The sequence below is a fragment of the Haliotis rubra genome, unplaced genomic scaffold (genome assembly GCF_003918875.1).
Source record: "Haliotis rubra isolate DU_JTF1 unplaced genomic scaffold, ASM391887v1 Scf1739, whole genome shotgun sequence".
Classification (NCBI taxonomy): Eukaryota; Metazoa; Mollusca; class Gastropoda; order Lepetellida; family Haliotidae; genus Haliotis; species Haliotis rubra.
In genome coordinates, this window is record NW_025765713.1 from 85,572 (window position 1) to 98,801 (window position 13,230).

A 13,230-nucleotide genomic window follows, 5' to 3' on the forward strand; every position below is an offset into this window, starting at 1 on the left:
CAATTCCAATAACTTGCCAGCAATGTAAAGTCTTAGTATAAAGTCTTGAAATACAATTACGACGTTTCTATCCGGTGAGACAGATTACATCATTCCAACGCCTCCGCTGTGTGTCTTCATTCTGGCAGAGAGGCTCTAAATCATAGTACAGATGTTGGGATACATCCCCACAAGTCAGCTAGTCTGAGACTTGTGTTTAAACGAGCATATGGACATGCATAAAACTGTTAAAGAGCTCTGTAAGGCGGCTAGTAGAGCATTATGTGCTCTGTATATTAAATTTATTTGTGCTGGTGGTATGCATCCCTGGCTGTTTAAAGAGGATAACTGTCTCTTCGAACACAAGAATCCATCAGTGGGTCCACAACACTGTATTCATGATACACAACTACATGATGTTGTAACAATGACTAGGCGGCATTCGGGAGGCGATGGTCAGCCAACTTGCCCAGCCGCTGTCTCAGAGTCAAGTCCTGACCAACACAAAGCATTCTTTGTAAGGGCCGAATCCTGATCAGACTGCCTCGTGTCAGATGTGGAGTGGCCCCAATAAGAGTTGAAACGGGAAGATATGAAAATAAACCGCACAACGAGAGATTTTGTTTTAATTGCCAAACTGTAGTCGAGGATGAAACCCATGTTTTAATTTTATGTCCAGCTTTTAACTATATCAGAAAAGATCTTATGCAAAAATGTGCTCTTAATAACGTTCATTTTAAGGATTTATCATGCATTGAAAGGCTTTCATATGTTTTTTACTTCTCCCGATGTAGTTTTTAGCGTTGCCAAAATCTGCCATGATATTTTAGTTAAAAGACGTGAAATTTTATATGGCTAATTTACATGACCATTTTATATAGCTGCTTTTTGTAAATATATATTTTATAAATATTTTATTTCAATAATGCTTAAGATGTGTCTCTCATAAGTCGCTGAGCGACTGGTCGTAGCATATTTTATTTATATTGTATATGTATATGAAGTTATATATGTTGTTATATGTACTACGAGTGAGACTTTAGTAAACCTGTCTGTCTGTCTGTCTGTCGCATTTGCATTTGCGACAGATGTCTGGTCAGCTTGCAGTACCCCGCACCTCATCCACAATGCCATGCTTGGAACAGTGGCCAACCGGCCTTTGTCTAACTTTCTAATGACTCTACGATGGTGGCCATGGCGACAATGGTCAAGCTGCGTTGATTTCATTTCTATTGACAGCAAGGTCATTATTGTGAGAGATATTCAATTTACATAACTCAGGGACACAGGACCAAAACCCGGATAGTAAACCATTGAAATGAACGTAAATACAGTAGGACATTACATGCCATGATCGGATTTACGTATGTTTTCAGATATTTCCTAACTTCGGGCATATATTTCATATGAACCTATACCTTTGAAACATATGCTCATCGTACATTTTCGTATGCACAAGTACCCCGTTCATGTATGCCATGACCGGATTGTCAGGTATTTCCAAACATTAATTGCAAAACAGATACCCCGGTAAATACATGATCATACAGTATTTCCGATGCATTCCTATGAATTTCAGTGGGTGCTGAAATTTCCGATTTCGTTCTAAGTTTACTCAGGTTGGAAACATATAAATTTACTTAGGTGGGGAAACATATTTAAATTTGCAAATGTTTACACACCTTAGATATTTATGTATCATACCGGATTTCAGGGGTATGTATATGAACGGTTCATACACCTTCATGTTACCTGTGCTCAAGCAAGATGATCGTTTGTTTCCATCATGTGAATTACTTGGTTCATGTAATTTCATTTTCACACATTTTAGTACGTTTGAAATCAACGTTCACGTGATCTCATTATTCTTATCATTAAAAGAGCCTGACTAAGAAAGCAGTGTTACACAAGCTAACATGGCTTATTAAGCTGCACTCGCTCTTGCTACCAGTATCAGTTACGCTTTATCTCCTGTGTTGGCAAATCTTGTGAGTGGTGAACAAAAAGGGCGATGAGCTTCCCCCTTTGTCCTTGCAAGTGTCCCTAGCTGTCCCAACAGAATAGCACTTTATCTCTCTTGGACCACGGCTAAATACGCTACACGAACCAACTCGTAATTTCTTAAGTCTCTTCAGCTCTCGCATCAGTACTGTAAAATAGTTTTTGGCAGTACATAATTGGAATATTATTGCACTGCATGTAACCTTTCTTAATAGTCTCACAGTGCCTGAACCATGTTATTTCTCTTTCCGCTCAGCCTTTGCTGTAAAACGCCACACAAGAACTTAAGCTGTCAACATTTCTTTCATTAACACAAACGTTTACGATAACAAACAATGCATTATCAAATTATATATTCTGTGAGACATGAAATGAAAAATAGTTTTTACCGTATAGCGATTATGACCGGATAGCACAGCGTGTGCGTTCTCTGAGTATACCATTGGCATGTTGGACCTCCGTTCCTTTTGTGAAATTCGTCTGGATTGTCCTGTTTAAATTGACGATCCATAAACCTGTAACCCAGATTCCGAAAGCAAATGTCACACAAGTAAATGTGATGTTGCATTGCTATAATTTTCCATGTCGAAGAAGTCCTTCTCACAAAATATATATTCCGTTGTTTGGAGCAGGCCTATGACTATTACGCCCCAGTGTTGCTAAAGATCTTGCAGACCTTTAACCTGACATAGACGCAGACCTCGCATGTTCAAGTTCAGATCGGACAGGTGCCGAAAATATTGATTCCGACATGAATGCAATATCTCAGTGAGTTATTGCTTTCCTAAGTAAGTGGAGTGTTTTCTACAACGTTGGAGATAATGGTATCGTTGTCCTTCTGATCTTCCCCCGAACGGAAGCTCTACCCATTTAGGGTACAATGTGTATGTTACAAATTTGTAGGGAACAGTCTTAAGACTTTTCTACTTTGACAAGGATTCTTCGAACTTGCAACAGTCGTTTGAGTGAGTGAGTGAGTTGAGTTTTACGCCGCACTCAGCAATATTCCAGCTATATGGCGGCGGTCTGTAAATAATCGAGTCTGGACCAGACAATCCAGTGATCAACAGCATGAGCATCGATCTGTGCAATTGGGAACCTCGGTCGTTTGAGAAGATCAAGAGAGAAAGGGGTAGTGTGCTATGTATCTGGCGGACGTATCTGGACAAATTTTAAAGTTCGAAGAATGTTGCTGTATAAATACAATAATAGAGGTTATGTTTGAAAGTACTCTCAATCTGATAGCCAGTTAGATTATTGTGAAAGATCGCAATATGTATCATCATAAACGGGCCCAGATAAAAGTCATTCATTCCGAACATTCCCATATAGACACGGGACATGGTTGTTACAGGTAGGGCAAGTACTTTCTTCTATAGGTGTCTGCCGGTTTCACGCTACATACATGTATTCAGATTATTGAGAAAAGTAGCGACGCATGTTCTCCTCCATCACACATATAATTGTATAGATACCCAGTGATTAGGGATAGCGCTGCAGCAACTTATTGAAATTTACGATATACACTATCATCTGCAGAGTAGTGCTGCCATACCTAGCATCACATTTATTACTCTCTTACATGAGGTGAAATATCACAGGGTTGTCATGGTAACGATATTTTGGCATACTATTTATTGTCTTATTCTTTTATCTGCGATTAGAATTTCAATCAGTTTTGACATGTTAAGAGAAAAGAGGATGTAAAACCAATATTAATGTGATCGAACCTTCGTAAAAGCGCGTTTCAAGCCACCTACATAAAAAAAACCTTCATGATAACCCAGCAGGCACATCAACGTTGTTTCAACGTTGAGAATAGGTTGATCCTCAACGTTGAAAATAGATTGAAAATAGGTTGTATATGAAAGTTTTTTTGACGTAGATATCCGACGTGGAATCAACGTTGAAGTTTGACCGATTATCAACGTTGAAAAAAGGTTGATCCTCAACGTTGAAAATAGATTGAAAATAGGTTGTATATGAAAGTTTTTTTGACGTAGATATCCGACGTGGAATCAACGTTGAAGTTTGACCGATTATCAACGTTGAGAATAGGTTGATCCTCAACGTTGAAAATAGATTGAAAATAGGTTGTATATGAAAGTTTTTTTGACGTAGATATCCGACGTGGAATCAACGTTGATGTTTGACCGATTATCAACGTTGAGAAAAGGTTGATCCTCAACGTTGAAAATAGATTGAAAATAGGTTGTATATGAAAGTTTTTGACGTAGATATCCGACGTGGAATCAACGTTGAAGTTTGACCGATTATCAACGTTGAAAAAAGGTTGATCCTCAACGTTGAAAATAGATTGAAAATAGGTTGTATATGAAAGTTTTTTTGACGTAGATATCCGACGTGGAATCAACGTTGAAGTTTGACCGATTATCAACGTTGAGAATAGGTTGATCCTCAACGTTGAAAATAGATTGAAAATAGGTTGTATATGAAAGTTTTTTTGACGTAGATATCCGACGTGGAATCAACGTTGAAGTTTGACCGATTATCAACGTTGAGAATAGGTTGATCCTCAACGTTGAAAATAGATTGAAAATAGGTTGTATATGAAAGTTTTTTTGACGTAGATATCCGACGTGGAATCAACGTTGAAGTTTGACCGATTATCAACGTTGAGAATAGGTTGATCCTCAACGTTGAAAATAGATTGAAAATAGGTTGTATATGAAAGTTTTTTTGACGTACATATCCGACGTGGAATCAATGTTGATGTTTGACCGATTATCAACGTTGAAAAAAGGTTGATCCTCAACGTTGAAAATAGATTGAAAATAGGTTGTATATGAAAGTTTTTTTGACGTAGATATCCGACGTGGAATCAACGTTGAAGTTTGACCGATTGTCAACGTTGAGAATAGGTTGGTCCTCAACGTTGAAAATAGATTGAAAATAGGTTGTATATGAAAGGTTTTTTTACGTAGATATCCGACGTGGAATCAACGTTGAAGTTTGACCGATTATCAACGATTGGAATCAACGTTGAAGTTTGACGATTATCAACGTTGAGAATAGGTTGATCCTCAACGTTGAAAATAGATTGAAAATAGGTTGTATATGAAAGTTTTTTGTACGTAGATATCCGACGTGGAATCAATGTTGATGTTTGACCGATTATCAACGTTGAAAAAAGGTTGATCCTCAACGTTGAAAATAGATTGAAAATAGGTTGTATATGAAAGTTTTTTTGACGTAGATATCCGACGTGGAATCAATGTTGATGTTTGACCGATTATCAACGTTGAAAAAAGGTTGATCCTCAACGTTGAAAATAGATTGAAAATAGGTTGTATATGAAAGGTTTTTTTACGTAGATATCCGACGTAGAATTAATGTTGAAGTTTGACCGATTATCGGAGGTATTACGCTTTCCTGTAAATAGACTCGCATTTCATCTTTAAACTACAATAAAGTAGCACCAAACTCCTGCATCCAGCTAAAATACCCAAAAAGCTACCTGCAATAAACAGTGTTCAAACAGAAAATTGCAGTAAAAATATTTACCTGATAAAATACTTGGTTAAAATTCCACATTCAATATAATGTTCATTTAAGTTTTATGTCAGTTGGACGTATAATTCATGTAAGGAGAAAAGAGTATTCCAAATTAAGAAAAACTATTTACTGTTGTATTGTTACCTTGAAAAGGTGAAAATTGTCCCGAGAAGACATTTTGTCTGAATTTCAGCTCTTAGACAGACCCCTGAATAAACACAATGCAATTACTTTCACCATGAAAGGGATCCAAGATGACCAGGAACTATACCTGAAGACAGCACATAAAACAAGTCACTTTTCATGAAATCTTTATGAACACACACGCACACAGAAAACGTGGTTTAATGCATAATGTAAAACATCACACATGACATAGTCTGTAGGTGATCTCAGTTGTGATAATAACACAATATCATCTGCATATAGCATCAAAGTGACATTTACGCCACCAATTTCAATACCACAGTTCAGATTTTTCAACACAATTACAACTCCAAAAAACACAATTATCAGCTCCTCTTCTTTCTGCCACTCCCCTGCCTGGCGGTCAGGTGGATACGTCAGAAACGTTCCTAACTCTTTCTTGAAATTTGCTTCGGATGCATTCCCATCTCATTCCCTTGAGATAGGACACATTCTGAAATTTTACATTTAAATACATGAATAAGTTATATGGAAGATATATTGTCTTCAATGATTCAAGTATTTGTTTAATCAATCACTTGAAAGGTTCATTTCACTGCTGTAACTTGGCATGTGAACATATGAACAGCATCAATACAAAATATGACGAAAAGTGTAAACAATTTATATTTTCAACCGAAGGAATGGAAGTTTTCTTAAACATTTTCAAAGAAAATCCTCAATTGCAAGTTGATTATTTAATTAGACTATGAATTACCGGTAGGATGAATTAGACGATGCTTTACTGTCATATATTATTTGCTATGGTCATGATGAAAATGCTGCACTTGGTAATTAACTTACCAGAGATGATTGAATACAACCTTGTATTCTTAAAAGAAAACTTGCCGTTTTGCCCATCAACATTCATTCTTGACATCAAATTGTTTAAAATTGTCCTGCAAAACAATGAACACGTCACAATTTAATTCTGGACTCATAAAAGTCCAGAAACTCTCCGCCCTGTGGCCACTTTCTGACAAAGGATCTGACAAAATTAAATATGCAGTTGTCATGAATATATGCTAAGGATGAAAAAATGAAATTTTTTTTTTCAAAAACTCAAAATTTAAACTACCTCGCCCATGGGCGAGAATGTTTAATTTCGCTCAGACTTCATGTTTTGGAGGTTGAAAATGAATGAAAGCATGTTTAGAAGTATCACCACACAAAAATTAACTCATTGCAACTTAATTCGGCTAATTTAGACCGATATTTAAATATCTTGCCCATGGGCGAAAGAAAGTTTGGCCCATGGGCGAGATTTTCTATGTTTGCTCAAAATCATTTTTTTTCAAGTTTGAAGGTTGTAAATGAATGAAATTATGTGTAGAAGTATCACCACACAAAATTTAACTCATTGTGACTTAATTCGGCTAATTTAGACCGATATTAAAATATCCAGCCCATGGGCGAAAGAAAGTTTGGCCCATGGGCGAGATTTTCTCTGTTTGCTCAAAATCATGGGTTTTTCAAGTTTGAAGGTTGTAAATGAATGAAAGCATGTTTATAAGTATCACCACACAAAAATTAACTCATTGTGACTTAATTCGGCTAATTTAGACCGATATTAAAATATCTCGTCCATGGGCGAAAGAAAGTTTGGCCCATGGGCGAGATTTTCTATGTTTGCTCAAAATCATGGGTTTTTTCAAGTTTGAAGGTTGTAAATGAATGAAAGCATGTTTAGAAGTATCACCACACAAAATTTAACTCATTGTGACTTAATTCGGCTAATTTAGACCGATATTAAAATATCTTGCCCATGGGCGAGAAAACATTTGGCCCATGGGCGAGATTTTCTACTTTTGCTCAAAATCATGTTTTTTTCAAGTTTGAAGGTTGTAAATGAATGAAAGCATGTTTATAAGTATCACCACACAAAATTTAACTCATTGTGACTTAATTCGACTAATTTAGAACGATATTAAAATATCTCGCCCATGGGCGAAAGAAAGTTTGGCCCATGGGCGAGATTTTCTATGTTTGCTCAAAATCATGGGTTTTTTCAAGTTTGAAGGTTGTAAATGAATGAAAGCATGTTTAGAAGTATCACCACACCAACTCATTGTGACTTAATTCGACTAATTTAGACCGATATTAAAATATCTTGCCCATGGGCGAGAAAACATTTGGCCCATGGGCGAGAGTTTCTACTTTTGCTCAAAATCATGCTTTTTTCAAGTTTAGAGGTTGTAAATGAATGAAAGCACGTGTATGAGTATAATGACACAATTTTCAACTCATTGTGACTTAAGTCGGCTAATTTAGAGCGAGATTTTCTATTTTTGCTCAAAATCATGGTTGTTTTCAAGTTTAAAGGTTGTAAATGAGTATCATGACACATATTTTAGCTCATTGTTGCTTACTTCGGCTAATTTAGGGCGATAGAGAAAACATTTCGCCCAGCCAGAAGAAATGTTAGCATATTCTGCATGTAACTATTCGTTATGCACCCACATGCACCCACAAACGCTCTCACGCACGCAAATAATAGTCCTCACTTCATTAAAACAATCATATCCAAAGATAGAAACTATCAGTTTGTGGTGTTACAGTGACATGCGGTCAGCACCATTATCCACCAACATCCATCTCACTATGTAATTTTGCATATAGCGAAGTTTCTTTTGCTTTAAGATGCATCCACTAGGCTAAGCAAATAGCGTCAAGTAAAAAACGTTTTTGAGGGTTAAAATGATTTATTCATGAATGTATATACTTGCAAATACAAAATGTGTTTATGGGCATTTGGCATACTGGAATTTGTGATGCACACACACACACACACACACACACACATTCATACATACATACATATATATTATAATTCACGTTTTTAAGGGAACCCCTACGTGTATATCAAGGTAAAAATGTTCATATTTGACACATGATAAAAAGGTTCCAAATAGAAAATGACATAAAATGCAGAATAGATATCTATGTTTCAATACATATAGACCATATACTGTATACACTGCGGTCCCACATTAGTTTCTTTTTTCTACATATCTTTGGTGAATTTTCTTTTCCAGTCCAACTTCATAACGAAGAAACACCTTGTCTGAAACAATATGACAGAGCTTGTTTGAGTGGCATTTAGAAGTTGGTGTGATGATCAACGAGGAGAGTTATGGATATGCAACTTCTTTTATGAGCGACGTTTCGGTGTAGCTACTAACACCGTTATCAAGCAAATGATGTCACATCCTCGTTGTTCAATATAACAGAGTAAAAGAATAACCAATGGAAGAGATGTACGTTACTGGATTATGTACGATGCACAATATTATTTACAATGTCGACAAATCTAACAGTAGAAAGATATGTTAATACATTAAGTAAACCTAATGATATAATAGACGTACCCCCATCAACGGCTACAACTGTTGCTGGATACATTGTCCTATACGTTACGTTGTAACGGGCGCTGACCATGTCCCCTTCTGCAAACTGAAGCGCAGATTTGTGAATTATCTTTTTCTGTGGCTAGCAATACGAGTGGGACAAAAATCTGTCTAATGGGAAAAGGAAATTTTTAATACAAGTGCTTTTTTCAACAAGCGTATGCCATCAAATTGAACATAATCTATTTTGTTTACTTACAGCTTTTCATCAACTGCATAACTACATAACATAACTATATATAAACATCACTTCTCTTGGTGAAAAATCTCAATTCACTGCAACTGTGTTAAAACTGCATCTAAAAGACTAGAAGTCTTGTCGGGTCAGTCATGGCTGGTACTACATGTCATATTTGAGAATCATCTTGAAAAATATATTCCTTGAGATCATACTAACCTTTGGCTTGATGGGTCTGATGAGGCTCGTCTCTATCCACGAATCATAGTGTTTTGAATAGTTCATCCAATGGACATTCACACGAGAATTTCCTTCCTGTATAATTTTTACCTTGAACCTGATAATATAATGCAACATAATGAGAAGACATCGAACAGAAGCCCATGTCACGTGTACTGGTATTACTCAGTATCTTACATATCGTCTCAGCAATTATTTTTTAAATGCACCGACCAGAAGAAGCCATGCGTAAATTATAGGGTAACTGTGGGTTCGGAATTGCCTGCACTGTCTTTCATCAATGCTGTAAACTAGCAGCATCAGATTCCGCTGACAGCAGATATATAGCTGGGAGATTCTTACCACATTCCCGTGTCTTCATCTTTGCCCTCCATCAATTTTCCAGTCGTCTGAAACATAATCAAATACAAATAATGAGCGCAGGTAGAGTTTATATTCATATGGCATTCCTCTGATGATAATGCCTTTTGGATTACTGTTTACGCCGTTTGATAATTAAAACGCTCTGCATGATGTTGTGTGTTTAAGCCGAGTATGCACCCATTACAAAGTTGGCTTGTTCATTACAATATCATCCACTAATAGTGAAAATGTCATAGCACCAGATTTAAAATTAAGCAATCTGTCTCACACATTACATAATTATAATTTATGATACAGATCAATCGCTCTTTAGTAGCTCACAATGAGCGGGCATGATGTTGTGAGAGTGACAACATGTACAGAGAAGCAAAGACTCACAGCATTTGTTTCTTCCTTCCTTCGGTGTTGTTTGATAAAGCGTTGAACCTAAACGCAACGAAAATTACACAATGCTATTTAGAAATGAAATACACAATGCCATTTTCAGAAAGTGGTCAAATGTAACATGTTATATTTGGGATTACTCGAACCCACACCCTCATAGTCAGGCACCTAATCGCCAGCACACCGCTTAGTCAGACGCCTAGACCGCTCAGCCACTGCGGCGTCCACAAAAAATGGAAGTCGGACAGCTGGTAGTCTAGACTGCGGACTTTGTGTACCCCTCTGATAAGTGTCAATTGGCACGGCTTTGTGTGCTAGCGATTAGGTGCCTGACCCTGAGGGTGTCGGTTCGAATCCTGGATGGGACTCAACCCAAAAAAGTACTAGAATCTGTACTTTACTAAGAAAATGTAATCCCAAAGATAACATATGTACCATTTAGAAAGTCAAATTAACCTTGAGGAACCAGGATCTGTAGTTATCCAAATGATTTCATCTTAAGAATGAATTAAATAATTTTCTTTCTGAAAATACTCAACATTAGATCAGCTATTCTTTATTGGTTGATGGCTTGCTATAGCTTATGACCCCTGTTTTATCCGAGGATACTGTATAATGAGTGTCATAATACCTGCTCGCGCTGTTGTGTCCCCGTTGCCTGTAACGAAATGAATGGAAATAGTTTTATTCAGAAAATATTCAGAAGTCATTAGCTATGGAATATAGGTGGGTACTCATTTGTGTGGAATACAAGACTCACATACCGTATTCTCGTCCCCGCTTGCTTCATGTCGGAGTTCTGCTTCCAAATCAGTCTCCTGTAAGTACAGATGACTTTCGTTACTCATCGAAGAACCTATGGCACAAGGTTTAGTACTTTAAGTATATGTTATCTTTACAATAACCTTAAACTTCCAAATGCCAATCAAACGTTGAAAAATGCCAATATCTTTGCCATGACAACTCCTTTCGTGATCATTAACATATGTAGCAGGTTACACAATGGCGGTACGCGACTATACACGGAAGTCGCTATACATACCACGGGAAATAAATCTTCGGATTGAAACTCGTAAATCTGCAGATAAAAATATTCATGTAAATAATCTTCACATCAAGAAATGTTAAAACATCTTCGTATACCATGCCACTCTTATTTGTATGTGAACTGTATGGTAGTAATAACGTGAAATCTTTGTTGCGTCTTTGAGAAGCCCTTCATTAAAAGTAACCAGTGTCGAGTATGAGTACGAACTTGACGTCAACTAGAATGGTGTACCCGGTAATCAGAAATTTGTTACATTTGACCAGGCACTTTGTAAGTATGTGTTATCTATCATTACAGGAGTGTAATGTTCTATAATGAGATGACTGTGCAGTCTGATAATCTGTGCAGATGTGCATAGTACTCACGTTACTTGTTTCTATTTGTGGCAGGTCAATGCCATGAGAAGCACCAGCCTGAAATAATATTTGACATTGCATATCAAAACAGCATGAAGAACATGTCGAGTATGGCGATAAGAACATTAGTTTCGGAGAATAATATTCTGCCTACCTTCAGTATCTGGATTTCTGTTTCCAAGGACGCAATCCTTTTCTCTTGCCTTTTCAGTTCTTGTTTTAACTTTTCATTCTCCCCTTTTCAAGGTCAATCCGTCTTGTGTCTGTAATGAAAAATCCTTTCGGTCATCAAGTTGTGTGTGTGTGTTTGTGCGTGTTCGTGTGCGTCTCTGTCTGTCTGCCCAGTGGATCTATATATAATACCTGGTGTGAAGGCAACATAATGTATCATGTCATCTTGTAATCCCAAATCCATAATATATGTGGAGCATATATTTCCTCAGCTAAACTTCAGTAATTTAAAACTAATTCATACCTTTCCCTTTTTCATTATTTTTAAAGTCCGGTTAAAGTTCTCTTTTCCGGTCCTTCCATCCCTGAAGTCAATCAATTTCTGTTACAAGGCTTCCTCGTCCCGTGTTCCAGGTATTTCTTTAAACAACGCCCTGTTGACGGCCTTTGCTGTCTGTTTCGGGAGTTGATTATGTTGATACTGTGTCATGATGTTTACCGCGGCATCATAACACCTCTGAGACATCACCAAAACTGCCAGGTGTTCCTTGTAGGCACCCCCAAAGTATGTCTAAAATAGAATAAAACTCTGTATCTCATCTGAATGAGCATGTTCGATACGTACGCTCTGATAACTTGTTATTACTATCAATATTTTCAAAAAGGGAAATAAGAAGCCGTCCATTCCCGCAACTAGCTGACATATTAATCAATATATTGATATACTACTGACTGATCCTCTTGACATGTACATACCTTCTCCGATTCCAGGCCCACGGCTGCCATGCATTTCGCTCTCCATTCTTTATGTTTGGAGTCAAGTACTGCTGTAGTGTCAAATTGGGGGTTAGCTGGGTGGAGTCTCCAAAATGTCTACAATTATAAAGTTTGTAAAGTGGTCAGTATTCGGATTTGGATTTCCCATTTGTGTTTGTGGGAATAGATGTAAGCACTGAGTTGACAGTGTCATACGATCACAAAAAAGTGTGTTGGAGTGGTCTAAGTACCTCCACAACGGCTTGGAAGTCGCTGGTGTCCAACCCCTCGCCATGGATGTCAGGTGATTCCTCCAAACCTACTGGTTCAACAGAAACTGCCGTGCTCGTCGCGGATTGTTCTGTTTATTAAACAAGTTGTATTATAATACATGCCACGCTAAACAATTACACAATTTTACAAAAGTTAACATGCAATGTCACCTGCTTTGACTGTGTAACTACTCACAATAAGCCAAATTAATGTATACTAACATTGAAACCATACTGATTTAGCGGATTAATGGAGGCCATCTGGATCCACCGCGCAAAACCTGAAATTAACAGGGATTAGGGTGTTTTCCTACCGAATACGTGGTGCATAGAATGATAAGCTTTCAATATACATGTTTCCCCATGTTCACTG

General features: G+C 37.2%; 1 protein-coding gene and 1 long non-coding RNA gene across 2 annotated transcripts; both read right to left on the reverse strand.

Moving 5' to 3' along the window:
• Positions 1–8,519: 8,519 nt before the first annotated feature.
• On the reverse strand, positions 8,520–11,534 carry LOC124272857. Its single transcript, XM_046708083.1, has 8 exons — positions 11,398–11,534; positions 11,019–11,072; positions 10,886–10,912; positions 10,249–10,296; positions 9,850–9,896; positions 9,487–9,604; positions 9,051–9,135; positions 8,520–8,746 (listed from the first exon to the last, which is right to left on the reverse strand). Exons 1-8 carry the CDS (start codon positions 11,398–11,400, stop codon positions 8,673–8,675), a joined length of 456 nt encoding a protein of 151 aa, XP_046564039.1. The 5' UTR covers positions 11,401–11,534; the 3' UTR covers positions 8,520–8,672.
• A 521-nt stretch (positions 11,535–12,055) lies between these two features.
• On the reverse strand, positions 12,056–12,977 carry LOC124272858. Its single transcript, XR_006897450.1, has 3 exons — positions 12,837–12,977; positions 12,586–12,702; positions 12,056–12,400 (listed from the first exon to the last, which is right to left on the reverse strand). It is a non-coding gene; the product is annotated as an uncharacterized LOC124272858 (long non-coding RNA).
• Positions 12,978–13,230: the final 253 nt, after the last annotated feature.

What these genes read in the sequence shown, in the direction of transcription:
- LOC124272857 (XM_046708083.1), bottom strand. An exon ending in CAAGCGGGGACGAGAATACG is followed by an intron (nt 10,913 to 11,018) that starts GTATGTGAGTCT and finishes ATTTCGTTACAG; the next exon opens with GCAACGGGGACACAACAGCG. An exon ending in GGAAGGAAGAAACAAATGCT is followed by an intron (nt 9,897 to 10,248) that starts GTGAGTCTTTGC and finishes ATTATGTTTCAG; the next exon opens with ACGACTGGAAAATTGATGGA.